The sequence below is a fragment of the Uloborus diversus genome, chromosome 5 (genome assembly GCF_026930045.1).
Source record: "Uloborus diversus isolate 005 chromosome 5, Udiv.v.3.1, whole genome shotgun sequence".
Classification (NCBI taxonomy): Eukaryota; Metazoa; Arthropoda; class Arachnida; order Araneae; family Uloboridae; genus Uloborus; species Uloborus diversus.
This window is the reverse complement of record NC_072735.1, coordinates 38,576,383-38,604,244: the sequence shown is the minus strand read 5'-3', so window position 1 is coordinate 38,604,244 and position 27,862 is coordinate 38,576,383. Positions and strand designations below refer to the sequence as shown.

Genomic DNA, 27,862 nt, shown 5'->3' with positions numbered 1-27,862 from the left:
TTTATTTTCACATTTTTTTATCAAACTATTTTTAATTTGTTCTTTTTTACTACACATTTGGCATATTTTTCGATTACATTACAATTTTATAAATATTTCTTTTGAATCTAGAAAATTAATGCATTTGCACAATTTCATTGGAACTTTTAGCACCTTTCTCTAAGCACGTTTTCTGTGCACGGTGAACATGCACGTTTTTTTATGTGTGTATGAAAAAAGTTATTCTGATACTAATTTCATTTTCATTACATACAAGTTTAAAACAAAATGCAAATATTAAAATTACGAAGTTTACATTAATCTTCAATAAAGTATGAGGCTGTTTCAAAACGCCAAACCACTGTTCGTTCATTCAGTGAGAATACAATTTTTGAATGATAGTTTAACTCTTAGCACTCAAGGAGTTGGTCTCTGCTGGGCTACTGTTTTTGTTGATGATAAAAGATATATTTAATATACTTCTTTTGTTCTTAAAAAAAATGCTTGAACATCATATATTTCATATATTATTAAGTTAAATATTATCATTAGAAAATTATATGAACCATCCAAAAACAACATTTTAATTTTAAAATGAAATTAAATCATTTGATGGTCCAATTTGGAAAGGCAACCAGCAATAAAGTGAGGTTTTGAGTGAAATAACAGCAAACCTTTTTATTTATTTCAAAGCAGGAGCAAAGTGCATCTAAAATCTTACTGAATAATGTCGTTTTGAACTAGGCCACAGTTTAAAAAAATAGTAAAAGTGATTACATTATAATTTTTACTATGCTGGAATAAAATTAACATATTATAGAATACAATATTAGTATTACATGTTTCTACATAAATTAGTCCATCTATTATCACAAGAAGCACCTACATAAGTGACATTTTACATTGAATGAGAAATAAATTTTAACAGCCTTATACTTCTGTTTTTAATGTTGTTCTCCTATGGTTGTTAATCATGTGTTGTGTTCAAAAAATTTTACTTACGCTAACTATGTTAGGTTCCCATCATCTATGAGAGTACAGTAGACCGTCCGTCGTTTTACGTGGGTTTATTTTACGCGGTTTAAGATTTGATACCTTTATTTTATTTTACGCGAATGAGTTTCAGTTTTAAGCGGATGCGGCAATGCAACAAGAAAAAACTTTCTCCTCTTTCAAAATCCAAACTCCTAAAGATTGCAGATTACACGTAATTAACTGCATTTTGGCGTGCTAATAATCGAGCTTGGGCCACTGAGACGATTTGAGATTGGTTCCAGAGCTCTTTCCAGAAGTAAAGTTATTAAACTCGCACAGTTTAGAACTCACTGGAAGAAGAGCTTTTAGGAGTGACAAAGGAGGCCAAAACCAATGAGGATACTGACGTCGGTGACACACAACCAAAAACGTTCACATTGAAAACTTTAAGCTATTCCTAGACATAAGAAATGATCTTTCTGATTTGTTAGTGAAGGAAGATTCTATCATGGAAATGACACAAGTGATCAAGGATGCGATAATACTCTTTATGCATGTTGTGCATACAAGTGAATATAAGTACATATTAAACTTATACAATTAGTCATCACTAAAATGAAATATTTTTTTATCTACAGAACCAAACCCCTATTTTAACACTAGTATTAGGTTTCAATTAATGTGGTTTCGATTTACGAGGCATTTCCATGGAACATAACCCCTGCGTAAAACGAGGGTCTACTGTATAAAAAATTTACTTTGTAAGCATAATATGGCATAATACATAATCATGTGTATGGTTTTCTAAATTTAGAATGATATTCCTAATCTTAAAAAAAATAGCAGGTGGTCAAAAACTTATCAAATATGTACTTTGCGATGCAAAGCATAGTGAATTTAACTACTGTACTAAAAACTCTCATCGTCAAATACTAATTGGAAACTGATGTTCCCATCCATTTTTCTGAGGCTATACTCCCAGTAATACACAATGTTTCTAAACAATTTGAGAGCATATGGCGTATATGAAGTATAACCCTATGGGAACACCACTGGATTGCAGAAAAACCACTAATTTATGCTTTAATGAATGCAGTATATTGAAAATTAAATCATTTTGGCTATGTAACTAACTACATTTTTTATGATAATAATATTAAAAACTAAATGCTTACACAATTTAAAAGATTTTAAATTAACAAAAATTTGTCGTTGCTTTATATCTACAGTAAGAACAGTGATTACGATAAGTGGTTTGGCAGTAGATGGGGTTTTACATTTAGTGTTAAATACGCATCCAATTACTATTACTGTGAATAAGAAAAAAAACTGGTTATTGTGTTTGCTTTTTAATTTTTTATGAACAAGGATTTACTACCTCATTAATATAAAATAGTAATAGATATGCTACATTGTCATTTAAAACTAGAAAAAAGAAAGGGGCCTGCGTGTCTCCTCTAGTTATTTGTTGCAAAATAATTCAAATAATAATTAACTAAATGTGATGTTGCTTTCTTGGGCAAGTGACTCAAAAGAAATTTTCAAAGAATTACGCTGATATGGACTGAAATCTAGTATATTGTGGAAACATTTTCCATGTACCAACACTTGAATAATTCTTCATTTAATCAAATAAGAAGGGGCATTACCACTTTCTCTACAGCAAAACATTAATCTTTCACTAAGTATTCTGCACATTTGTTTTTATTTAAAACTGCACCAAAAAATTAAACTTATTAATTATCAACTAATATCAGTGACAGGATTTTGGTTTTAAATAACAGTCTTCTAAATAGTACTGTCCACATTAATATTTTCCAATAATATTTATCAGTATTATCTCCCCTCCCTCATCTCAAAAAGAAAGAGATAAAAAAGATTAACATTTTGTCCTTTGCAATGGAATATTTAGTCACTTTTTAATTGCCTACTCAACTCATTTTTAAGCTCAATTCAATCTCCATGTCAAAAGCATAAAATAATCTTTTGAAAATATCAATAAAAGTTAAATAATTTTTCAAAAGTAAATTTAAAAAAAAAAACATTTTTAAACTAAAATGGCTGGAATCGAGTTTTTGTAGCATAGCACCACTTCATGGACAATTTTCCTTTTTAAAATGGAATATGCAATTTAATCTAAATGGCATGATGTAAATTTAAGTTATTAAAATATGGAATAAATTTAAGTAAATAAGCTGTAAAGAATACCTCATTACAAAAAGAAAACATTTTGACACAATCTTGCGTAACCATGGGTGGAATAGTTAAAATGAATTAGGGCCATTCCACGAAAAAAACCAGTTACCCTGCACTTGATGGTTCATATATTCCATTAAAAAGTAATAATTTTAAAAGGTACCTAATGACAAAATTTTTTGCTTAAGAAATCACACATGAGTTTAATTTGTTAAGCAGAAAAAAACTGTCCATTAATATTTTTAATGAAATATATGAGGCTTCACATGCGGGGCAAAATGACCATTTTCAGTGGAATGGTCCATTACACAAGTTAATTACTAAGCATTTCAAGACAAAAAATTTTTAAACTATTAACACACATATTCACAAAACATTAAAAGTTGAAAAATTCACACAGATTTTCTATACCATGCAAAACAGTAAAAAAACTTATTATATACAGAAGCAGAAACAGCTTTTCATCCAAAAAACTTGACTAGCGAAAAGTTTTAACCACAAAGTAAAATTTCAAAATGAGATTTTTTTTTAACTACTTCAAAAAAAGAAGTGATAGATTTCAATTTGATTTTTCATAAAAACAATTATGATACAAGAATTGCAGAAGTTAAATATAACATTATTAAGATCTAAGGAAGCAATACGCCTACCTTGATGCATATATATGTGTGTGTGTACATATAAATTGTATATAAATATAAATAAAACTACTATTGAAACTGAAGCAATAGCAGATAGGAAATAATAAAACCCAAAGTCAAAATCGTACAGTATGCATTGTATGAAAAAAACCAATGTCCATCCCATTTTCTTTGGACGGCTAGTTTTTAAAAATTGATTGTGCACCTTTTATAAAATAAAAAAGTTCATTCCTATGACATCATTAAATTTTCACTACTTAAGTAAAAGTTGGTAAAGTTACTCTATCTTTGTTCAGATACATCTTCAATCTATGTGACACAGATCCACAGAATTTTAAGCAATGCTTTCACTAAAAGTAATTTAAAAAAACTTTCGAACAACTGATATGTCAAGGAATTTCAGTTGCTACATGCTCCATAGATTGTTGAGAAATCAGACTGGGAAGACATTCAGGATGCATTGACCTTGTGCTTGAGCATTTCTAAATTCCCTGATTGGTGAATATCTTGCGGGGAAAGACGAAGTTTGTAGATCTGTTCAAAATTTCCTCCTTCTTCGCAAGTTAGGTTATGCTGGCTCTGTTTGAGGGTCGAGAGGAAGTGGCTTATGTGACTGAAGTTTTTATCATTATTGTTGTGGTTTGCATCAGAATCTCCATTTTCAAGGGCAGAGGTCAGTTTCTTGTTGATTTCTCGCTGTTCTGCCAGCTAAAATAAAAATAAAACATGCAAAATTTCTTTCGAGTAAAGATTCATTAATATTACATGAAACCTGAGCATGTAAGAAATTAATTTTGAAATGTGTATAAAAATTAATCTGTATACATAAATCGCTATTTCTGCATGTAAGGATGTCCGGGGTAAACTTCAAAATTACTGGACCGATTTTAACCATTTTTTCACCACAGGTAGCTACATTATCAGGAAGCAACATAGGCTAAAATATTTATTTCTAAAAAAGGGGATATTTCGATAATTGGGAATCTGGTTTGGTCGTTTCACTTTTGGCGTAAATTTTATTTTGGTAACCCTGCTGATTTAAAGTAACCCTACGTTTCCAATCTCTTTGTTTTGATTTGCAAAGAAAAATACCTCTTGCGCAGGTGCTGCAGCCAAAAATTGACGCCATTGAAGAAAGATCGCCAGATTCCCAATTATTGAAAAATCTGGAAACATCTGGAAAACAGTAAATCTTAATATATAAAAATCAATGTCCTGAGATAACATATATATATATATATATATATATATATATCAACGCACAGTCGAAACCGCTGAAGCTTCAGACTTGAAATTTGGCAGGCATGTCCATATGATTACAAAAGTAACCACTAAGAAAGGATTTTTCGAAATCTTAATTAGTTCGGGAGAAATTAATTAAAACCCCTTAATTTCTGCGAAATTAAAAACCTGTCATTGAAATTAAAATCCCTTATTTTCGAAGGCTTTCCTCCATTCAAATCATTATTCAGTACTTCATCTCAACTTTTGGTCGATAGCGAACTATAAATTTGATATTGTTTTTGTTTCTCACGTGATTCTTCGAGGCTTTTCTCAAGTCAAATCATAATGTTTCTGTCTTTTGCTTTCATTTTTTCAAAACTAGATACGAAGTTTTTAAGAACATCATCACAGGCGGACTATCCTTTTGAATTTAGAAGAGTGCAGTTTCCTGTTAAAGTTTGCTTTGCAATAACCATTAATAAGTCACAAGGACAGACATTAAAAGTAGCAGGGATCGATTTAAGAGAAGACTTTTTTTCACACAACCAATGTTATGTAGCTTACTTCAAAGCCAGTTCATCAAGCAGTTTAATAATTTTAGCACCAGAAAAAAAAAATTTTGTATACAAAGAAGTTCTAGCTTAAACATAGGTATAACAATAAAATGTGGATGACTTGTGTTTGCAAGGATAATCAATACTTTAAAAGGATCGTTAATAACAATTAAAGATCAGTTAAGGACAAGGGCATATATTTATATATATAAGGAGTCCAGGGTCCCCGGGATCCTCCCCAAATTAGAAAAAGTTATAGGTAATAAGTAATTAGTATAGGGGTTTTTCGAAACTAGGTGCACCAAGCACTGTTAACCCCTACTAATTCCATTACCCGAGCAATGCCGCGTACGGGAATGCTAGTTTCATATAATTTCCCCATTAAATGATTAAATATAAAACCCATTGTTTCAAAAAGTTGTTGCCTTGCAACAGCAATATTAATAGTAATCATAATGAAAATTTTGAACAAAGGCTTCTCTGGAGCAAGCATGAATTTCAGTCATTTAAATATTTGGAAATTCTACTTTTTGCACACTGAGAGAAACATAGTAGAGAGCTTTTGTGTGTGTGTGTGTGCATATGTGTAGTATTTAATTAAATAAAGCGCACAGGTTTTTTTAGTGCTTTTTGCTTTTGTTAGTTCATATTTTAGAAATTCTTCACATTTTTATATGCTTAAATGTTGTGCTTTCATTTCTAAATGAATACTCGTTCGTTCTTTACACTTATTGCTATTTTACTTTTAAGGGTAAGGAACAAGCTCGATTTTTAATCAGGTCTAAGCGGTATGTTTTGAGTTCTTTCAGTTAAAACAGAAACGGAATGAAAGTAGAGATTGTTTCTCACAATTATTACTGACCCAAGCAGCAGTGCCAGGTATTTTTGCTAGTTAAATACATAGGCAACTATCTCAGACTCATAGTTTATGAAAAACACTTTCCAGCGCATTATCAAGATCCTGTCTACCTTTGAGATCAAACAGTATTATTTTGATATACACTAAATAAAAAAGTTCTTCAATCAACATTTTTGATACATTTTTTGCATGTAAAAATTATCAAAAAAAATTGTAAAAAAATTCCCTCATTTAACTATTTTGAAATTAAAATAGAATAATTTATCTTTACAAAAATTCTAGTAAAACAAATTACACTATACTCTTCTGCTTTCTCTAACCCCAATTTGCTATTACCAGTGAAAGTGAAGGAATTGCAAACAATTATTTCACCACACTTTGGTCACTTTTTCAAAGTTCCAAACTTATGCCATAATATTCTAATGTTAAGTGGCTCCGGATTTTACAACAGTTTTTTCGTGCAACTCCAGTTACGACAATGCTTTGAGCTGCGCAGACTGGATCAAAATTTGCAATTGAAAAATTTTCAGTAAAATAATGAAGACATCTCGAAAGTTTGTTGCAGAAACTTCGGACTCTTGACAAGAGATTTGACCAGGCATGACACCTCGAGAATGGTGGGGGGCGAGTAGATAAGTTCTGAAAGGTACAGGTTTCAGACTTTGACAAGAGTGACAATAGAAAGGAATTTGAAGCAGATGGATTGCAATACTGGACGAGGAAAACAGCAAGAGAAGAGAAAGACCATAGCTACGTTAAGCTGTAGGTGGTCACAACAAGCTTCTCCCATGACAGAAAAAGAGATAAGGGGCTCCTATTAGATTGAAAAGAAGCACACAACAATGGATAAAAGGATTAGAAAGGGTTTTTGTCACCTTCAAAAAGTGGGGCTTAGCCATCAAAATCTAATCAAATTGCGGACAAAAGTGAAAAGAGTTTTGAATTGGTTTCTTTCTTGCAGGTAATTTTGTGGAAGGAGTGTGGCAAATGTTATTCAAAAATTTATCTTTTTTTTTTTTTTTTTTTTTTTTTTTTTAAATAATTTTTAACCAATAATTCAATTTTTACATTAGTTAAATCGTAATTTTAAAAAATATTAACAGTATTAATTTCTTCATTAAATCTAGTTTTATGGTTAACTAATGTTTAATTATGAATTTTTTAAACTATTCCGGTTATGAAGTCGCTCCGGCTATGATGACACCAAAGGTGTCGTAATAACGAGCTTTGACTGTATAATAAATTTTATATATGTTTTGGCCTGCAAGAATCATCGTAATATGAGGTGCAACCCACTGTTTAAATTTTTCAAGGTCCTCCGTGCAATTGCTAACTGTTGCAGATGGTAAAATGGTTTTGATATCATCTTTAGCAACATAAAATTTTATTTTTGAGAACAATAAATTTAGTTAGTACCAAAATACTCCCAGTTTACAATTACCCTGCTAGGCCATAACAGTTTTGTTAAAGATAGGTTTCAAGAGAAAGTTCAACTTATGTTTCAGTTTTAGAACTTTCACAGTGACATAAACATACAACAAAAGTCAAAGGTAATGAATAAGCTATTAATAATAAAAACTTACTTTCTCTTGAAGTTCAGTAACTCTTTTGCATAAAATTTTTACATCTTCACTTTCAGCAGATATTTTTGATTGATTGCTGTCAGCTAGTTCCTTTACCTACAAAATATATAACTATTCATGTACTGAGCCTAAGAAACAGAGTATAAATTCTTTTTTAATAACATTACAAAAAATCTATGAAAAATATTCAACACACTTAAAAGTTTTTATGCATTCTGAAAAGACTATACAGATATTTTTATATGTATAGAGCTATGTGCATTCGTGCAGTTCATAAAAGTGAAGCAACACTATTTACTATCTGACCAAGTAAAAACTCCCTTTTTTTTAAATCACCCTTGAAAAATGAAAGGCCACTCGACCAAACAAATGATTTCACATTAAATGTAAAATCCATTCAACTGTATTGTATAACCACCACCAAAAACAACTTACACCAAAAAAAAATGTTTATTTAGGTTGAATTAAGGATTTAATTACTGTACACCTAATATTTCTGTTGCAATGACACATCAATTAAACAACACCTCAAAGCTCCAGATATTTAGAAAGTTGCTTGCAATGTTGATGCATTCAATTTGGTAAAACAAGAAGTAATATTGGAAAAAAATATTGACCTACCTAAATCCCTGAATTGTAGAAGAAAGTAGCGATATGTCCGCCATTTACGGGCTAAACAATGCTTTCTCCATACATCTGCCTGTGGTGAATTAGCGTGTTTTGCTCCTTGAATGTGGTTTCTTATTAACTCTATACATCCCCCAATCCAGACACAACACATGCTACTTCATTACAGTAGACATAGAAAGTTTCGTTTAGCCCCAACATGGCGGAAGTGTCACTTCTTAAGCTACGATCTAGGGCTTTAGGTTAGACCAGGGGTGCAAGTGGACTGAAGTAAAATTTTCTGAAGACAGTGAAATTTTCCGAAACTAGCTAGAAAGCTCTGCATTCCCCCCCCCCCCGGAAAAACTCTACTAATATGCATACAAAAATCTTGGGGGGGGGAATATTTATAAAGTGTTTTTTTTTAATATTTTTTTAGCTTTAGGATTTAGTTTAGAATTTTTGGAAACAGCAACCCAAAATTTTTGGAATTTTCTGAAATTTCGGATCACAAACACCCCTGGGTTAAACAACCAATGTAGTCAAGGAGTTTTCGGAGAGACGAGTTACCACTGTATCTGTATACAGGCTGTTTATAAAGTTTGGCACTGACAAGAAAAGTTCATTTTTTAAAAATGTGCTTCAAATTTAAACAATGCTTTTTTTTTAATTTTGATCCTTGGCTTAAAAAGTTTTTTTTTTTTTCAATTATGCACTTCTACATGTGCATCATTCGTAGCTCTGAGAAGATTTAGACAACTTTCAACTTTGTGTCAGGCACTAGTGCAGCCAGAATTTGCCTTCTGAGGGGGTGAGGGTTAAAAGTGCGACATTGATGGCAAAGCATTGATGTTTCAATGCTGAAAATAAAAATATTGATGGTATTCGACCAAAAAACATCGATGTTTTCAAACATTGATCTTTTTATCAATATATAACATACATTTTTTAATATACTATACTACGGACTTATATACAGGGTGTTCCGTTTTAACATTCAAGACCTTTATTTTTGCAACCGTTAGTCCTAGATGTATACTTCCAATTGCAAAAATGTTCAAAATCAGGTGCAGAGTTCAGGTACTGAAGGTTCGAAGAAAAAATAAAATGAGTCAAAAAAATACAAAATTTAACTTTTTATACTGGCCCAAGGTCCCCATCTTGTAGCTTTCATGGATGCCAGCTTTTGTAGATGTGTGTTGGCCTCTAAATTAAGCAGTCACACTGGAATGAACGGAACACGCTCATCAGATATTTGATTTCCCCCTGATTTGGATAGACTGGTTTTGACAAGACGTTGCTAGAAAATTTCACTTTAAATTAAATGGAGGAAAAAGAAAAAATAGTTGAATTTTCCACAACATTAAAAAAATAAAAAATTCTTTGCTTTTGTTTTGTTTGACACAAGTATCGGAATTGGGGCACCCCATTCCAAAGTATGTAAGATTCACCTCCCTCTTATTTTTTTTAATACTAAAAAAATTTACATACATACACACACACACACACATATATATATATATATATATATATATATATATATATATATATATATATATATATATATATATATATATATATATATATATATGTATAAAAGAAGACCCCCCCCCCCCGCCCGCCCGAAAGTCGGGTCTAGCTACGCCTCTGGTCTTGCAGGTTAAAACGGAACACCCTGTACATGATAATCTCTAACAAATATTTCTTAGTGGATCAATGAATTCTTTTTTGACATTGCCTCAGTTTGTTAAATTATAGCTATTATTTCAGAAATTCCTAAGTAACAACAATATTAAATTATTTACATATATTCTCTAACCTTGAACTAATTAGTACAAAACCACATTTTGCAAGTCAATAGAAAAAAATAATAAACAAAACCGACCGCCGTTTAGCTTATAATACAGCTTATAATACGTTGAAAAACATCCATGTGTTTATTTTAAAAGCATTCATTTTATGCTCCTTTGAAGCTAAAATGGTTTTGGGAAATTCCAGGTAATCTAAACACCGGCGATATTTATTTTCTTTGATTCTTTTCTATGTTATTTTCCAAGCAATGAGGATTCAGTATATATCTGAGCCAAAATAGGAGAAATAATTTGAGGAGCATCTGTGCCAGGCCCGTGTCCAGGATTTCATAAAGGGAGGGGTTTTTGCAGGCCTGTCACTTCAAAATATTTTATTTTGAAGGGGAGGGGCAAAGTGTTTGATCGATACATTTTATCTGAAAAAACAACAAAATATGTACAAAAATGCTTAAATTCATCATGTTTGCAGGGATGTGCCAGTTGCGACAAACTGCTCTAAAAGACTGCTAAATGAACTTTTCTGCTCCAAAATCGGACAAACTTGCGCCAAAAGTGCGATTTTGCATTTAATGTTGCAGTTCCTTCAGCATATTTGGCAGTTTTTTCAGATTATCATCAAGTTTAGGCATTTGGAGCTTGTTTTTACGATTTTTTTTACGTAGCCCTAATTTTTTGCGTATTTCGAAATCCGATTGCATCCACTTTCGAAAAATTCAATCGTTTTAATTTATTATGTGATCGTTTCCAATGAGTTGAAAAATTTTGCATTGACCATTATTTTCAACCGTTCTTATCTTTTGTTTTCAGAAGAAGAGGACTTGTAAGTTCGTCTTCTTGCCACGCCCACTCAAAAATGTCAAATCTAGTTGCATCCGAATTGATCTAAGCAAATGCCATGTGTAAAAATTAATATTGTTCACCAGTTTTTAATCTTTTGTTTCTTAAGATTTTAGGACAGAAAATTGATCCCTAATTTTGGTTGGAGACACATAAGATAGCAAAAATCGGGGAATTCTAATGTTCTGGCGATGAAAATGCAGACATTTAAAGTTTCTGAGACTCAAACATTACTTTCCATATTCTGAGCCTGCCTCAAAATTTTTATTTTTATTTTTTCACGTGTATTTTAAAATTCCTTTTCTTATGACATCATTTCTAAAAAGCATTTTTTTCATTGTAATTTCATTATTATTTTTGTGATTAAATATCAAATAGTTAAAAATTAAAGGTTTTAATGATTTCCTTTGCTTGATCTTCAGATTTGTTAACCAAGTAGCTCAGTATGTAACATATATGACTATGTGCATAAGGTCAAATGTTAGTAAATAACTTACAGGTACCGAAAAAAAAAGATTAATAAATAGCTCTTTAAAACTCACTTGTAATTTGTAGAAGTAAAGTTTTTAAATTTAACTATTCTTTTTTGCTTTTTTTTTTTAGCCTTTTTGAATATGTTTTTGAGTTTTATGTATATATATATCTTGTGTCTTTTACATATCTGTATGAACTACATAAAAGCAAACAAAATTTAAAAATAGATATCAAACATCAAAACTTAAATGTGAACAAAAGCAGTGATGTATTAAGCAAAGTAAATATGTGAACTAAATTTAAATCAGTGTATGAAAAAAGTAGAGCAGGACATGACTTGTCTTTTGTGAAAAATATTAGACAAAAAAGAAAATAAATAAATAAATAAATATTAAATAAAATAAAAATAAACAAATAAATGTAATTAAGAGAGCTTCAATTAGTAGTTGGAGTGTTGGAGTTATGGTTTTTTTGCATCCTTAATCTCCTTTTTTATCATTTTATCATGTCACACATGTTTCTGTGCATGAAATATACATAATTGCTACAAATTGATGCAATATTTAACTTTTCGCTGCTGCAAGCTGCTCCAAGTTTGCAATTTTACTGCTCCAGGCTGCTCCAAATTCACCGTTTTACTTCTCCAAACTCACCATTTTCCTGCTCCCAAGATTGCTCTAAAAGCGAGTTTAGGACGGCACATCCCTGTGTTTGTAAAATCCAGGGAGAGGGGTAGCAATTGACCTCCCCTAATCTCCCAAATGACGGGCTTGCTTTTAGCTTCAATTATTTTCATTCTCAGTTGCATTGTCAGGAAAACACACTTCAGTGTGCAAATAATTCTTCACTGTTTAAGGTCACAATGAGGGGCTTAGCAGTTTGGAGGGGAGGGGGAATGGTTCAAATTCACAGAAGATTAGGTTTTAAGCAATATACTACCTATTCTATTAATGTATTTTACACACAGCAGAACCTCGTTTAGCCAGCGCCTGTTTATCCGGATCAAATTTGTAGAAAAAATATATTTACGTAAATAATCATTTAAAATTATTATTTCAAGAACAGAAGTTTAAATCCGCCAAATACTCGGTTTCATATCAATTAAGCATACTACTCCTGCAAAGGACGTACAATAAAGTATAGTACTAATTTAGCAAACAATATGATATACTTTGGATGTCAGCCCAATACTATTGCAGCTGAATTATAACTGATGAAGTACATTGAGAAAAAATGGTATGATATAGTTTTGTTTAGAAAGCATTGTTTTTTGGTGCAATAAAAGATAAGTCTGCATATTTAAGAATATTATTGATTATTATCAGGATTTTCGTTTATTAGGATTGCCTTTGGTCCTATCTAGTCCGGATAAATGAGGTTGTATTGTACATGTAAGGATCGTTATGAACCCCACCTCCCAGAAGGAAATTTCTGGTTGGGCAAGAAAACCTCAGTATTTATCCATTTTACTGCTTGTTTAGATTCAAACCTATTATCTGTTTACAGTGCAATATATTGCAACAAGTACTGAGAAAATTTCACAAACTCTTTTATAACATATGTTTTCAGATTTTAATATTGTAAGATAATGCTTAGCAAACTAAATAGGAAGAGTTTTGATGCAGTTGTAAATTACATTAACGAACGCAATTACTTTGCATCTACAGAGCGCCAACAGTTATCGCTTTTTGTGAAACGACCCAGATCAAAACCCCTTATGAGAAGCAATATTAAACAAAGTATTGACAGCCCATTCAACTGTTCATCCATCTCTGTTTTTCCAAAATATGATTTTAGTTGATTAAGAGAAGAGAGTGTCGTAAGTTACCAGGCAACTTCAAAGAGAATGCTTTTTAAAAAAAGTTCTGTACACAAATTTCAACATTAAAGCTAATTTTAAGTCAAATATGCACAATTCTTCATTTATTTTTTTATTTTTTCTCCAATGGGAGGGGTTTAACCCCTAAAACCCTCCCCTTGGACACGGCTCTGATCTGTGCTGATTTTAAGAAGCATCTTGAAATTTTGCGGAGCAGCTCAGTATTTTGCATAAAATTCAATTAAAAAAAACAAGAACCACTTGTCTAAAACTGTTTTTGAGCTTTCATAATTATTTTAAGCACTAGCATAAAAATAAAAAACAGCTATAAACACTGTCATGCTTGAAAACACTCGGCCGGAATATGCGGAGCAAAATTATTTTTTCGCAGAGCTCAGGAGTTTCACAATTTTTCCGAGACAACTCCGCAAGATGTGGAGCTCATGCGGAGCTAAAAAGAGCTCAGTTCCTGCCCTTATCAAACTTAGGTGATGTCGATGTTGCCGAGAACTCAATACTTCTCAGTCAATTTATAGATACCTTTTTTTTTTTTCATTTTGAAGATCGATGATTTGAAACATTGATATTTTTAAATCGATGTTGATTCTCTGAGAAATTATATCATAATTTTCAATTAAAATACAAAAACATAAACATCTAAAAATCATCAAACCCAAAACATCAATGTTCCAAAAACATTGAAAGTAAAACATGAATGTTTTAACAAGAACATCTATGTTTCCAAAACATCGACATCGATGTTGCACCCCTTGTGAGGGTTTCATCATCACAGTCCTTATATTGAAAAACTGTTATATTAGAATTGGCAGTATATGTTAAAACCAAAGGTTCTGGAAGCTTTTTCTTTCATAGATGCCATTTATAATTTTCAATGTTAGCACCACCAACATGCCATTAACTAATAGTGTACCAATGAGGAAAAAACTTGGTAAGGATGAAAACGCAAAAAGAATTATGCATAAATCTTAATTTTTTCCCCCCTTAAATAAATTGTCTTTAGCAGTGCAGAAGTATTAACATCTTGTACTTCAGCTGAAACTACTATATTTCAAATGCAAGCATGTCCTTTTTTTTAAATTATATTTTTTAAATAAAAATTTTAACAAAATTCTTTAAAATAATGATCTGAAATCTCTATAAATGTATCTGACTAATACTTAAAGTCAGTGGACTAAAATGTAAGTAGTGGAAAAAACAGGACATTAACAACAACGCTGTTTTTTTTTCTTTAATTACTCTAATGGTAAGTTAAGTAAAGTCTAAAGAGTAACAAAATGATAAGTATGAATAACACCGCAATCAGCGATACAGTTTTGCACAGCTGTTCATTCAAAATTGAGCAGATCTTTTTAATCTGAATTTGTACTGCACTTTTTTTGATCTACTATTGTCCCACAAATAAAGCAATGATTAAAAAAAAAAAGGAATACAAATAAATTTTTCAAACCTGTGTTTCCAAGAGCGAAACTTTTTTCTTAAAGTCAGAAACCACAGTTTTATGTTCCATTTCCATTTTCATATTTTTCAGTTCACTTTCATTTAGCTGAAATGTAAAAGTTCACCGATTATAAATATACAGCACAAAATAAACTAGCATAAATTTATAACTATGAAAAAACAAATAATTCAGAAATGTGAAAATAACAAATTTTAATCAGTTATTTTTTCATCAATGAACATGCAGTAGTACAGTTATAATATAAGTATAATTAAAAGCATAAAAAAACCACACTACCTTCTTCTCTAAATATACAATTCTCTGTTGAAGTTCTGTAACATTTCCTTTTCGTAAACAGTTCTCGGAGCTCTTCATGTCACCATTTCCATGGTTAGCTGAAGAGTTTCCCACACATTTCTTTAAAAACAAAAAGGTTTTTTATTTTTTTAAGAAAGTTTTTATACATTCAAATACAATTATAAACACACCTGAGAAATGCAGAATTTTTAATTTTGTTTTCTACTAAATAGCTCAGTTAGTGCTAACTAAAACCAACATAGTTTTTGATTGAACCTCAAAAATTACTTCTTCAGTCTTTTTTTTTTCTATACACATAGATACACACATGTACATGCACACACATACTATACATAAATCAATTTTATATTGTTATATATTATTCAATTTTATATTATACTAGTGGCACCTGCACCACTTTGCCTGTAGTAGAAAATTAAAAGGTCATTTGGTTTGAATGTATATTTACAAATAATGAATCATGAATTTCTCACCAATTTCCTATGTTTTCACCAATTTTCAATGCTTTCCCATGTTACGGTTTCATGTTACAATTTGGTAATTTACTCCCCCACATTGTGATAATTTGCTTGGTGAAAAGTTCTTAATATTGGAATAGAAAAAGAAAATCGAATTTTTGAAAAATCGCTTTGCACATCCCCATGCTATAAACTAATTCTGTGCCAAATGAAAATCGGCAAAACGTTCTAGGCGCTACGTGCATCACAGAGATCCTGACAGAGAGACTTTCAGCGTTATTATTAGTAAAGATTTTAATATTGGAAGAAGAAAATTTTCATCATTTCAATCCTGAGCACTAACTGAGTTTCCTTAACAATAATCCCTTTTCACTTCACTTTTATGTAATATTTTAAATTTAATACAAAATGAACTTCATCATATAAGGGAGAAAAAAACATGCATATAAATAAATACTTACAACTAATTGAGACTGCAAGTCGTTGATTTTCTGTAAGAGTTCTTTGATATACTGTTGAGCTTCAGCTTCTCTGAGCTTAACAGCAATAAGTTCCTCTTGGATATGGATAATCGTATTTTCAGGATATGCCTCTTTTAAGCATTTGTTCACCTACATGAAACATAAATCTATAAGTATAATGCTCTATTGCTCTAACACAAAGCAGCATGATATACAGTCGAACTTGCTGATAATGGCACCCTTTTAAACAACACATTGGTTCTACTGTCAATAAATAACTGATCCCAATGAAAGTAAGGTTAAACTGCCACATTTTTAAAATCATATTTTAAAAGCAAGGCAAGGAATTCAGGATTCTAGTGGAGTAGTCAAGGGGGGAACAGAAGGGCATGGCATTCCTTCACATTTTTATTTTGACACAAATGCATCCTTAGCTTTTCAATTTCAGTAACTTTTACTTGCATGTGTAAGCATCCTTTTATCTTTGTTTTCTAGGGCTACACCACTCATCGAGTCGCAGATAAAATGAGAGTTTTTTTACAGCCTCAAACTCCTTTCCCCAAATCAGTCTGACTTAACTCCGCAGTCATGGCAGAGATGTGGACTTATGGAGGAAAGATGAACTCCAACTCGGTGAATTTTAAATCTTCCAACTTGGACTCCCAACCCTGATTTCGTTAAATCAAAATCACTCCAACTTTGTACTAGTCCTGTTTAACTGTCAAGCACAGTTTTAACATCATTTTACACTATTTCATTGTTCACTTTATTGCCTTTCGAGAAATTTTATGAACTTTTGCTTAAAGGAAGTCATAAGTTATATAGAATAGTCATGCTTATCCCATCACCAACACAAGAATTAGTAAATTAGCCCTTAACTCATATCACTCATTGTCTGTTTCCCAGAGCTCAACAAATTTCAACATGGAAACTAAATGGTGCAGCAAGAATGGGTGGATGTGAAACAGTACACAACGTTTGGAAAACTTATACTAGAAAAGAGATAACAGGCTCTTAAGTTTAAAAATAAATATTCCTGGACTATGTTCGACAAATAAACTACATAGCAAAGAGAAATGGAGTGTAATCAAGAAAAAAAATCATTGATGGTATTTGGCAAACTAGTAAACAAATAATAGTTTTTTAAGTTTAACACAGAAACAAAATATTGTGACAAAATAAGAGCTGTAGATGAAAACAACACAGCCAATTTCCTGCTGCAAAAACTTTGAACACAAAATGTACTATCATAATTTTGAAAAACTAGAAAAAGTGATTAACAACTAGTAGAAAAATTCTAATGTCAAAAATGATTCGGAGAATGTATCTTGGTGCAATAATTGAGTGAAACAGTAAAAAAAAAATTTTTTTTCAGCATAAAATTTATGTGATGCAGTTTGGTTGTGCAAAAATTCTCACGTCATATAGATAAAGCATTTTAATTGCATTACAGAACAGAAATTGATTTAGTTTCTGAAATCAGTCTTGTTCATAACAATATATTGATTTTAACTAAGTCATAAATAACACAACCCCCTGGCATTGATACAATCAATATCAACTATATTCAAAGACACTTACAGATTCCAATTCATGAATTTTATGCAAAAGATCTTGCATTGCATCCTCCTTTTCTGCTTCTCTTAATTTGACTGAGATCAACTCTTGTTGCATTGATTGTATTAAATCTTCTGTTTGATTATCAAGAGAGGAATGCTGTGAATTGACCTGAAAGAATAACATAAATTAATGAAGAGAAATAGAAGTCTTTCGATTATGTATACATACATGAATGAAATTCCAAGCAATACCTCTTAATATAAAAGTATAAATTTAAAAAATATTCCATGTGTTTTCCTGAAAGTGTGAAAAATAATAACAATAAGTCATTAACTTGACTTCAACTCTTAAGTTGTCGCGTATTGGTATTTCCTGGCCCGTTGTCATATATTTTGCCCTCTCCCACCACCCCTTATATTGATAATGGGGCCCATCTGTGTAGCTGACCTTGAGTAACTCCCTAACCTTGACACAGAATTCTGAGAATTTCTTTCAGCATTTCAAGGTTGCATAGCTTTCAGAAATGTATGTCTGTCATTTAGACCAATAGCCCAAAAACCTAGTCAGTTCCCCAACAGTTACTTTCTTTCAGCATACACTGTAAGAATTGCTCTTCATTACATATTTTTGTATAACAAATTGTATCTACTCTAATAGCTGAAGCAAACACTAAAAGAAATCATTCAAAATTCTTTTTCATCTCTCGGATTGGATTGCTAGGGAGGGGAAAAGACCGAAATGCGAGCACTAACATAATATAAAGAGACACGACTACACCCCGGTTAAAATCTTCAAAAACAAAACATCAAAGTTGTGAGCATTAATTTTAACTTCGTTTCCTTCCCATATTTGAAATGTGTATCAAATATATATTGGAAAATACAATTGTAAGGGAAAACTTCATACATTTTCAATCGGCAAAGGTATTAAATACTATAGAAATTGTAGAACAGAAACAAGCAAATACAGACATTTTTGTTTACCAAAGCCACTTTTAGAAAGTTTTTTCTCTGACTCATTTTAATATGAATTTAATTAAAACAATTAAGGCACTTAAAAGCATGATTAAAATGAAAAAATAAATAAATACAGCACATTTTTTCAGGGAATTCTCAAATTATACAGCACTTTCTCGCACTTTATGCTTCTTTTTAATCATATTTTAGCAACAATCATTTTTTAATATTTTTCATTTAGCACTTAAAATCAGTTGAATCCTTCTCAGAAACATTATTCAACTAACTTCAAGTTGAAGATATTCAATATTTCTTCGCTTGCAGTGACTAGTTTTTTAATGAATTTTAAGTATTCACGTAAATGAGAGGAAAACAATTTGAAACTTCACATGTTTGAAAGATGACTGCTTTGTAATTGCACGTTAAAACTGAACATCTATACATATAATAAAATTAGATTTTTGTTTTGTTTGTTTGTGTGCGTGTGGCGAGCATCCCAGGAAACCAGTAAGGCATAGAAAGATTAAATTTGGTATACAGGTGCAATTTTTGCCAATGTGCACCTCGGGCTTGGATTTTTGATATTTTAATTAGAAAAAAAGTTATTTCATGTTTTATGTGATTTTTAGCATTTTAGTACTTTTTACCTCACAGACCCCGAACCAATTGTGCCAGACAAATATTTTTTGTGCTATAATGTGGAATATTTAAATTTAAATATGATGAAAAAAACGTTTTTGCAGACAGAGCAATTTTTGTATTTTTTATGAATTTTTGAAAAAACCTTTAATTTGCATTTTTTCTAGGGCTTAACTTTCGTCTACAATTTTTCAAATGCAGAACAAAGATATGAGTTCTCACTTCACCAAAGTTCTGCTGCCTGCTGATAGCTCCGAATATGAGATAACGTGCCCACGTGATCCAACTGAAGTAATTTGCGTTTTTTCCCTCTCCCTTTGGACACACAGATTCATTTGCTTTCTTTTTCTTTCAGGGATTTCATTTGTTTCTCCCCCCCCCCCAGACGTTTTGCTACACATTCCACTTCATTCAATTAAAGCAGTGAGGGCTTTTTTTTTTTTGTCTTTTGCAAGTGCTACTTTTGCATACTACGGGGTACATAAACTTTTTTTTTTGCTGTTCCATTTAAATTTTCGTTAAGGTTTGACGGTTAGGTTAAAATCAATAGAGATATATAAGAAATGGATCGAATAGGTAGATAGATATTTCCTGCACTTTAGTGCTTTTCGAGTTAATAATTTTTTTCATTGAAAATTATTGTTAATTACCGAGTAGGTAATTAACAATCAATTAGGATAGATATGCATAGATCTATAGATAGATGAATATAGAGGTCGTATAGCTCGACGAACAGTAGGAGACAGACAGGCCTGTCATTGAAGGAACTTCAACAAGGGAGGGGGCTCAATTGCCCCTCCCCCCCGTACGATTTTAAAAAAATAATGTTCTCACATAAAAATAGAAATGTTTTTTGTTATTTTCCGAAAAAAATTTGATTTGAGAGTACACCTTTTCCTCCCTCTTCCTCCTTTGGGAAAATTCCAAATGGTGGTACTAGAGATAAAAATAGAAAATGTTTTATTCAAATTAATTGATATAGGTAGGTATAGATTGATTAATACCGCTGCAAAATTCATTTAAACAGCTGGCGAAGGCGGCAATCTTGGCATCAAATGGTGAATGACAAGTAAGTGAAACAGCTGCGGTAGACGTCTACTAGCATAGAAGGCGAATAGCGTAAAAAGGCAAACCAGCTGATCACCACAGGCGGCTAGTCAAGAAATAGAATCTTCATGTCCACATAAAAACTTTTTTATTGTGTTACTCAAGCATCATTGATATAAGCACCTTTAACACTGAAATTCTGCTACACTCTCAAGGCCGCCGTTTGGGTTGGGATACTGGAGCTATAGTACCGGGGCCCAGAGCACTAAGGGACTCGCAATGTCATAAAGCAGTTTTTTCAATAATAATGTTAATAATTTCATCAAAAAAATTAAGCTCTATATATATTTTTTCTGAAAAAGAAAAAAAAAATCTCGCATTACATTACCATTTCTCAATAGTATAAATATAAATGAAATACTCTTGCACAACGAAAAAATAGCAAAACTTTTTGAGTTAATGGGGGCATAATTCCTTAAAACTAGAGTCCTATATGTGATTCTACTTAAAACCGATCAAAGCCAAAAACGACCTAAACCGCCAGAAGCAAATACAGAGGTTATGGTGGGTAGAAAAAGTCAAATGTAATATGTATGTGTGATAATAATTTCAACACTTAATTCAATGATACTTCAATTTATATTACGAATGCCAGAATCATTGTCCTGCTTTAATTTTTATAAACGGAACGTTTTATTTCAAAATCACATCTTTCTACCTTGGTCCATCTGATTTTGCCTTACTGAAAATTCAGTTACCTCGCTTACCTCAGACATGACAAATTATCCAATTTTTACTGGATAAAGGTATTGCATTTGTAAATATATTTTTATGCTAACTTCAAATTACAATTTTTAAATTTACATTAAAATTTAAGTGTTCAGTTATAGGCAACTAAACAACGCAACATCACATATGAATGCAATTTTAAATTATTCATTTTGAAGTTCTTAAGTGTGTGAGTGAGAGGAAATTCAGTGATGGGCATAAAATTTTTCATTGGGCGGTAGGGGCTCATGGGGGGGGGGCAGGATTAAAATCGGTACTGAGTCCTATTCCTGGCAGCGGTGGCCCAGTATACTATTCACGATAAAAGTGAAAACCCAAGGTTACATTCAACAAAAGTGGTAAAGTTTTTAATGTTGGCTAAGTTAACTTTTTTGGTGTAATTTTACGTTTACAAAAAGGCAAAAAACAGCCAAATATTAAAAATGTTACGATGAGTAAAAGTTTGAAAGTGTCTAAATAAATTCAGAAAAAGTCTAAAGTTCACACAAAAGTCTGAAGAACCTCATCATTGATAGTACCAAAAAAATTGATGGAACGAAATAGAAATTGCAATAAGATGAAATAATTTCTACCATAAAACATTAGTAATATATAAATCACCTTACACTCTTCATGCTTTGAATGAACCTAATTTGAATGTAAAAGATAAAAAAAATTTAAAAACCAAAAGTCTTACTTCTGTTAATTCTTTTATTTTCCTATAAGCTCGTTCTAGTTCCTGTTCAATAAGCAGTTCCTTTTGCCTTAAGGATGCTAATTCTCGCTTTAATGCGTAGCTGTCTTCTGCTTCTTGGGCTCTCGTAACCTGACCTTGGACTAGGCGGTCGGCCAGCGAGGCACTTTCCTGGAAAACAAAATATTACCATTTGACAGCCAAGTTTAATATTTTACATACATGGCAAGTAATGAATTTAGTGCCATAGTCCTGCTACTTTTAAGAAGTTAGAATCAATATTTTAAGGAACATTTTTTCTTTTCAAGAAGCCTCAGGACTGGTAGTTAACACCTTCATCAGTACCCATATACCTTTTCTCGTGAAAAATTAATATCAATCTGATTCCATTTCACTGATGCATTTAACAAATTTATCCTCTTTATGTTTCAACAGGGCTTGAAAAGCGATAGCTTTGTGCAAGGTAAATTAGATAAAAACGGAACAACGTTTAAAAGCACAAAAAGGATAAAAAGTTAAAGCCTCTAGAAGGAGGCTATTGCCTCCGAAACATGTCTGCATTTTTAAAAACTTTTTATCCTTTTTGTGCTTTTAAACGTTGTTCCATTTTTACCAAATTCAACAGGGCTTGCTTGCATTCATTACTTGAATTAAAGACTTTTTACTAATTCAAATTTCGAAAAAAGGTAGGATCTATAAAATGTTTTCAGCAACTTAGGAAGCAAGTTGCAATAATTAATGCACAGCATTATATTTCATTTTTCCCTTCAAACAAAAGTGTTGATAGTACAAGCATGAGAGTGAAGTAAATATGAAAAGTCTGAAAATATACATAAACTAAATTTTGAAGAAGGAAATGGTGCATGAAATCTTATTTAGCACGAAAACACTAAACAAAGTTCAAATTATACTTGAAAAAAAAATGATAAAAACTATTTCTAAAGGTATGCGTAAATGTTTGTTAAAATATTTTTTACAACAAAATCCTGATCATTACTCTGTAAATAAAACAGCTGACTGAAAATTCTTTTCAAGAAACTAGCAGAATTTAAAAATGGTAAAATTTTGAATGTTGGCTAAGCCAACTTGCTTGGTGTGATCTTACGCATACAAAAACGCAAAAAACAGCCGTGAGTAAAAGTCTGAAGAATCTCATTATTTATAGTATGAAAGAATTTGATAGCACAAAATGGAGACTGGAATGATGAGATAATTTGTACAGCAAAATAAAACATTAGTTATATAAATCCCTCCAATGTAAACTGATAATTATAAATAGTGAAAATCAATTTACATGAATGTAAAATACCTCACACAAAAGAAATCATCAAAGCAGGATTCAAGGTAAAAAAAACAGGCAAAACGGGAAAAAAGATTTTTCTTTTTTTTTTTTTTTTGAAGGAGGTAACACAAAAAGTTCTACAGAAAAAAATGAAAAGTAACTTACCAATTCTAAATTTTCTATCCTCTGCCTTAAAAGTTTATTTTCTGTTCGTAATCTCTAAAATTGGATCATTAAAAAATTATTATTAAGAAGAAAGGAAACTATCATCCTACAGAAGTTTTAAAAACATGCAAACTCAGTTTACAAGAGAAATATATCAAAAAGAAGTGTTAAGACATGAAAGGAAAAATTGCATCAAAAATGCAAACTTTGTTTCATACCATATTAAAAGAATTTCAAAAACTAAAAAATTAAATTTAACTGAATAAAGTATGCAGACTTAACACAGAATTATACTTTTCGTCCTTGGATCAAAGGTAATTTTAAGCTCCAAGGGAGGAAATCTATAGTAAAAAATCAGCCTAGTAGTATAATTAATCCCCCATTATTATTTTCAACATTAAAAGAAATGATAATAGCTTCTATGGATAAATATATACTCCTTTTGATTAAGAAATGTAATTAAAATAATAACAACAATAATGACAGTAATAAATTTTGCATTTCATGAACTGGTTATTGCATTGTGAACATGATTAACTATCTTTAAACAAGACAGCACATGCAATAGGAAAAAGTTGCATATGGTTTGCTGATTTCATCTCAAATGCATATCTACAAAAAAACAAGTCCCAAGCGAGAATATGAATTATCATGAAAGTATTTATTTATTTATTTATTTTACATTTACTTTTCTTGTTTATGGGCTCTTATCAAACAGATGATGCCAGCTTAGGTACAAAATGTTAAAATACATGTAGTGTGATTCAAATTGTTATAGTTCTTAAAAATGTCATCCTCAAATTGCGAACCAAGGACGGATCCAGAAGTTTTTCAAGGGAGGGGCAATTGATTTTTATTACTTACATTTTGCTATGTATACTGATTTAAAAATATTGATCACAAAGGTTTTTGACTTGAATTCCGAAAGAGTTCCAGGATAGGGTCATAAACCAAGGGCGCCCATATAGGGGGGCAAGGGGGAGAGCTCGAGCCATCCCCTTGGAAATTAGAACTTCCTTGCTTTTAGTACTTTTTTCTTTTCAAAAATATAAAAATATTTCTTCTCCAGTCATTTATGAATAAATAATTAAATATGTCAAATTTTAATGACTCTAATCTGTCCTGAAATCTGCTTTCATGGGAAAAATATCCTGCTAAACTATGGTTAAAATTTACGAGCCCCCCCCCCCCCCCCTTACAATTTTGTATATGGGCGCCCATGTCATAAACCCAAACCTCCCTTCTCCCAATATCAATGAACCTCGTCTAAATTTACATTTTTTTTTAACTTCATTTTTGAATCATTACTGGTGGAGTTTCCTTCAAGGGAGGGGCGATTGCCTCCATCGCCCCTCCCTTGCATCTGTGTATCTGTCCCTGCTGTGAACTGAAAATTCTTATAAGAGGGACTTCACAGGATAGCTAATAAACACTTTGATGAATCTTTAAAATTTAACTTTTAGACACTTGATATGAACGACAATAAAGCAATCAAACTTTCCAGAGCATTAATCTCACTCGCCAAAACCACATGATGATTACTATAAAATTCTTTTACTTGATTTTAAGAATGTTAAATGATTATTTTTCGACTTAAAAACTTATAATTAAGGCATTGAGAACCAAAGGAATGAAAATGCAAAAAATTAAAATTTTGGAGATAAGCAGAACAAACAGTAGATATATCAGTATTATTTTTAAAAACTTTTCAATGAAAGCCTACCTAGGACCAGAAATTTAAACTCAGTTTTCTTCAAAACTTAAAAATGCCCACTTACATCCCTTTGCTTCTCACTGTCTCAATTGTCCTAATTTAATTTTATGAAAATAAGTTAAAATTTTGCTTAAGATATCCCATCAGGAGTAAATGGATAAAAAAAAGACAAGATCTCAGATTTAAAGAATTCTACAGAATTCCATGTTAAGAGATTTATTATGAAACTAGTGATACCCGCACGGCTTTGCCCGTAATAGAAAAATCAAAAGGTCTTTTGGTTTGCCTGTATATTTACAAATAATGTATGGTGAATTTTCTTGCCAGTTGGCTTGTACCCATCTTACGGTTCCACATTATGATAATTTCGTATCTCGCCAATTGGCTTGTGCCCATGTTACGGTTCCACGTTATGATAATTTCGTAATTTATTCTTCTATCTTATAATATTTTTTTTCTGAAAATTTGAATAGAAAAAGAACCACATTGAATTTTCGAAAAATCGCTTCGAGGTGCACACCCTCATGCTACATACTAACTTTGTGCCAAATTTCATGAAAATCGGCCGAACGGTTTAGGCGCTATGCACGTCACAGACATCCTACAGACATCCAGACATCCTCCGGACAGAAAGACTTTCAGCTTTATTATTAGTAAAGAAGATTAATTAAGTTTGAAGCACAACAATCCATAAAGGACTAAGTTGTTGTTATTGTATCATAGTAATAAATCACTGTGCCACTGTCTTAAGAGATTGGACAATATATGAGACAACACATGGAAGATTTACTGTATAAAGAGAGGAAATAACACCCAGGGTTTTCGTTGATCTAAACCACCACCTCCAGCAATTGAAGCAAAGCTTCTACCTCAATCAAGTCTTGGCGGTCCCAACAAACTTTGTGCCACGTTTTATAGAACAGATCTATGCTGTATACATACAGCATAGATCTGTTCTATATAGAACAGATTTACAGAACAAATGCTGTATGCATACAGCATTTGTACAAACACAAAATTAAAACATACACAGTTATAGCATTTCATAACGTCACAAATCTTACCCTTAGTTCAATCATTTCTTCTTGTTCTTTTGCCTTATAACAAGTGTAATCTTTTTCTAATCTGAAAACAGAATGAAAGTAATAAAGAAATGCACAAAAACTAACGTGTCACCAACAGTGGTGCACACAAGACTTTTTTAAGGGGGGGGGGGGTCCAGGGTCAAAAGTCCACCATTCTCATTCCATTTTTCAACACACTGTCAAACATTTTCTTTTTATTTTATCGATTATTGTGAGCAAAAAACAGTATAGAATAAATTATTTAATTATTACTGAATATTAGCTAATAAAATAAATTATTAATAATAAAAACTTAAATTAAAATGCCAGAAATAAGGATAAGAAATGTATTTATCTTTACTATAATTAAAAATAAAAACAGCTAAGCGAAATCTTCATTATAGATACATATATAGAACAATTTATGTTCATATAGTTTGCAGGGGGAGAAAGTGAGAAAATTTATATCTTTTTTCATTTATTTAATCTGAAATTATTGTTTACTCTTCTTGGAATTTTTTTACCCACTGCATGCATAGGATTATCTTTAATCAAAAAAATTCAAGGGCTATGGGAGGGGTCCAAACCCCTGGACCCTCCCCTTGTGTGCGCCACTGGTCACCTATACTTTTTCATTAAATAATTGTAAATGCTCAAAGCAAAGGGTTTTTTTTGAGCAATCATGATTGCTTATTGCTTTCATTTGACTGATTTTGGCGTTCCTTTGATTTTATTTTCCCACCGCCACCCTCTGCAGCATCACCGTCGACCCGATCCTCACGATGCTGCTCCCTATACCGAAAGCTGTCTCCAGGTTGCATCCATGTCCTACACACACGCGCATACATACACAACTACACACACGCACACATACACAACTACACACACACGCACACATACACACACATACACACACGCATACATACAGACACCTATACATACATACACGCAACTACTCACACATTCAGACATCTACACATACACACACACAAAAACATACTCACACACATACACACAACTACCCTCACATTCATGCCTGCACACAGACACAAACACATACGCCTACACACATACACATACCCCCCCCCACACACACACATTCATACACACAACTACCCACACACTTTTGCCAGCACACAGACACAAACACACATGTCTACACACACATACACATAACCCCTATACACAAACACACATACCCCCATACACAAACACACATACCCCCATACACAAACACACACACTCGTGATTGCGAAAAACATAATTTGAATTCAAGATGTCAAAATTCAAATTAATTTTTTTAGATTTTTTTTTTTTAATGTTCAATTTTCTTTAACAATGCTTTGTGTTGTTACCTATCAGTGTAGGAAAGTCTACACTAGTTTCAAAAGGTCCCGACGCGCTAGATCCTCGTAAATAAGAGTCTGCTCATCGCACAGCTGCCTCCATGAGGCGCCAATACAAGCAAGAAGATGAGCAGTGCTTGCAGAAATTGAACAGGAACAAGGAGAAAAAATCTTCTCCCTCTTTAAAAATCTTAAACACTTTAAATGTCCACCACGGAATCGAGTCATGGCCGATTGAAGAGGACGAGGACCATTGCAAGAAATCGACAAACCAGGACTCTTGGCTGCATACCAGTGGTGGGATATACCACTACCCAGAGAGCTATGCTGGGGGTAGCTCAGCTACCAGCAGGGTCTCCCAAGCCAGACAGGG

The 27,862-nt window shown here is 32.0% G+C and overlaps 1 protein-coding gene across 2 annotated transcripts in view; it reads right to left on the bottom strand.

The window, feature by feature from the left end:
- Window positions 1-4,090: 4,090 nt before the first annotated feature.
- Window positions 4,091-27,862, bottom strand: part of LOC129222690 (ecotropic viral integration site 5 ortholog-like) — a 263,327-nt gene continuing 239,555 nt past the window's right edge. For both annotated transcript variants that reach the window (XM_054857222.1, XM_054857221.1), the window contains exons 9-17: window positions 26,144-26,204; window positions 23,366-23,419; window positions 21,922-22,089; window positions 17,836-17,982; window positions 16,255-16,404; window positions 15,315-15,434; window positions 15,027-15,122; window positions 8,012-8,107; window positions 4,091-4,499 (exon numbers count right to left, since the gene is read on the bottom strand). In XM_054857222.1, the coding sequence (XP_054713197.1) occupies window positions 4,242-4,499; window positions 8,012-8,107; window positions 15,027-15,122; window positions 15,315-15,434; window positions 16,255-16,404; window positions 17,836-17,982; window positions 21,922-22,089; window positions 23,366-23,419; window positions 26,144-26,204 (1,150 nt within the window). In that variant the 3' untranslated portion in view covers window positions 4,091-4,241. The remainder of the gene's footprint in view (window positions 4,500-8,011; window positions 8,108-15,026; window positions 15,123-15,314; window positions 15,435-16,254; window positions 16,405-17,835; window positions 17,983-21,921; window positions 22,090-23,365; window positions 23,420-26,143; window positions 26,205-27,862) is intronic.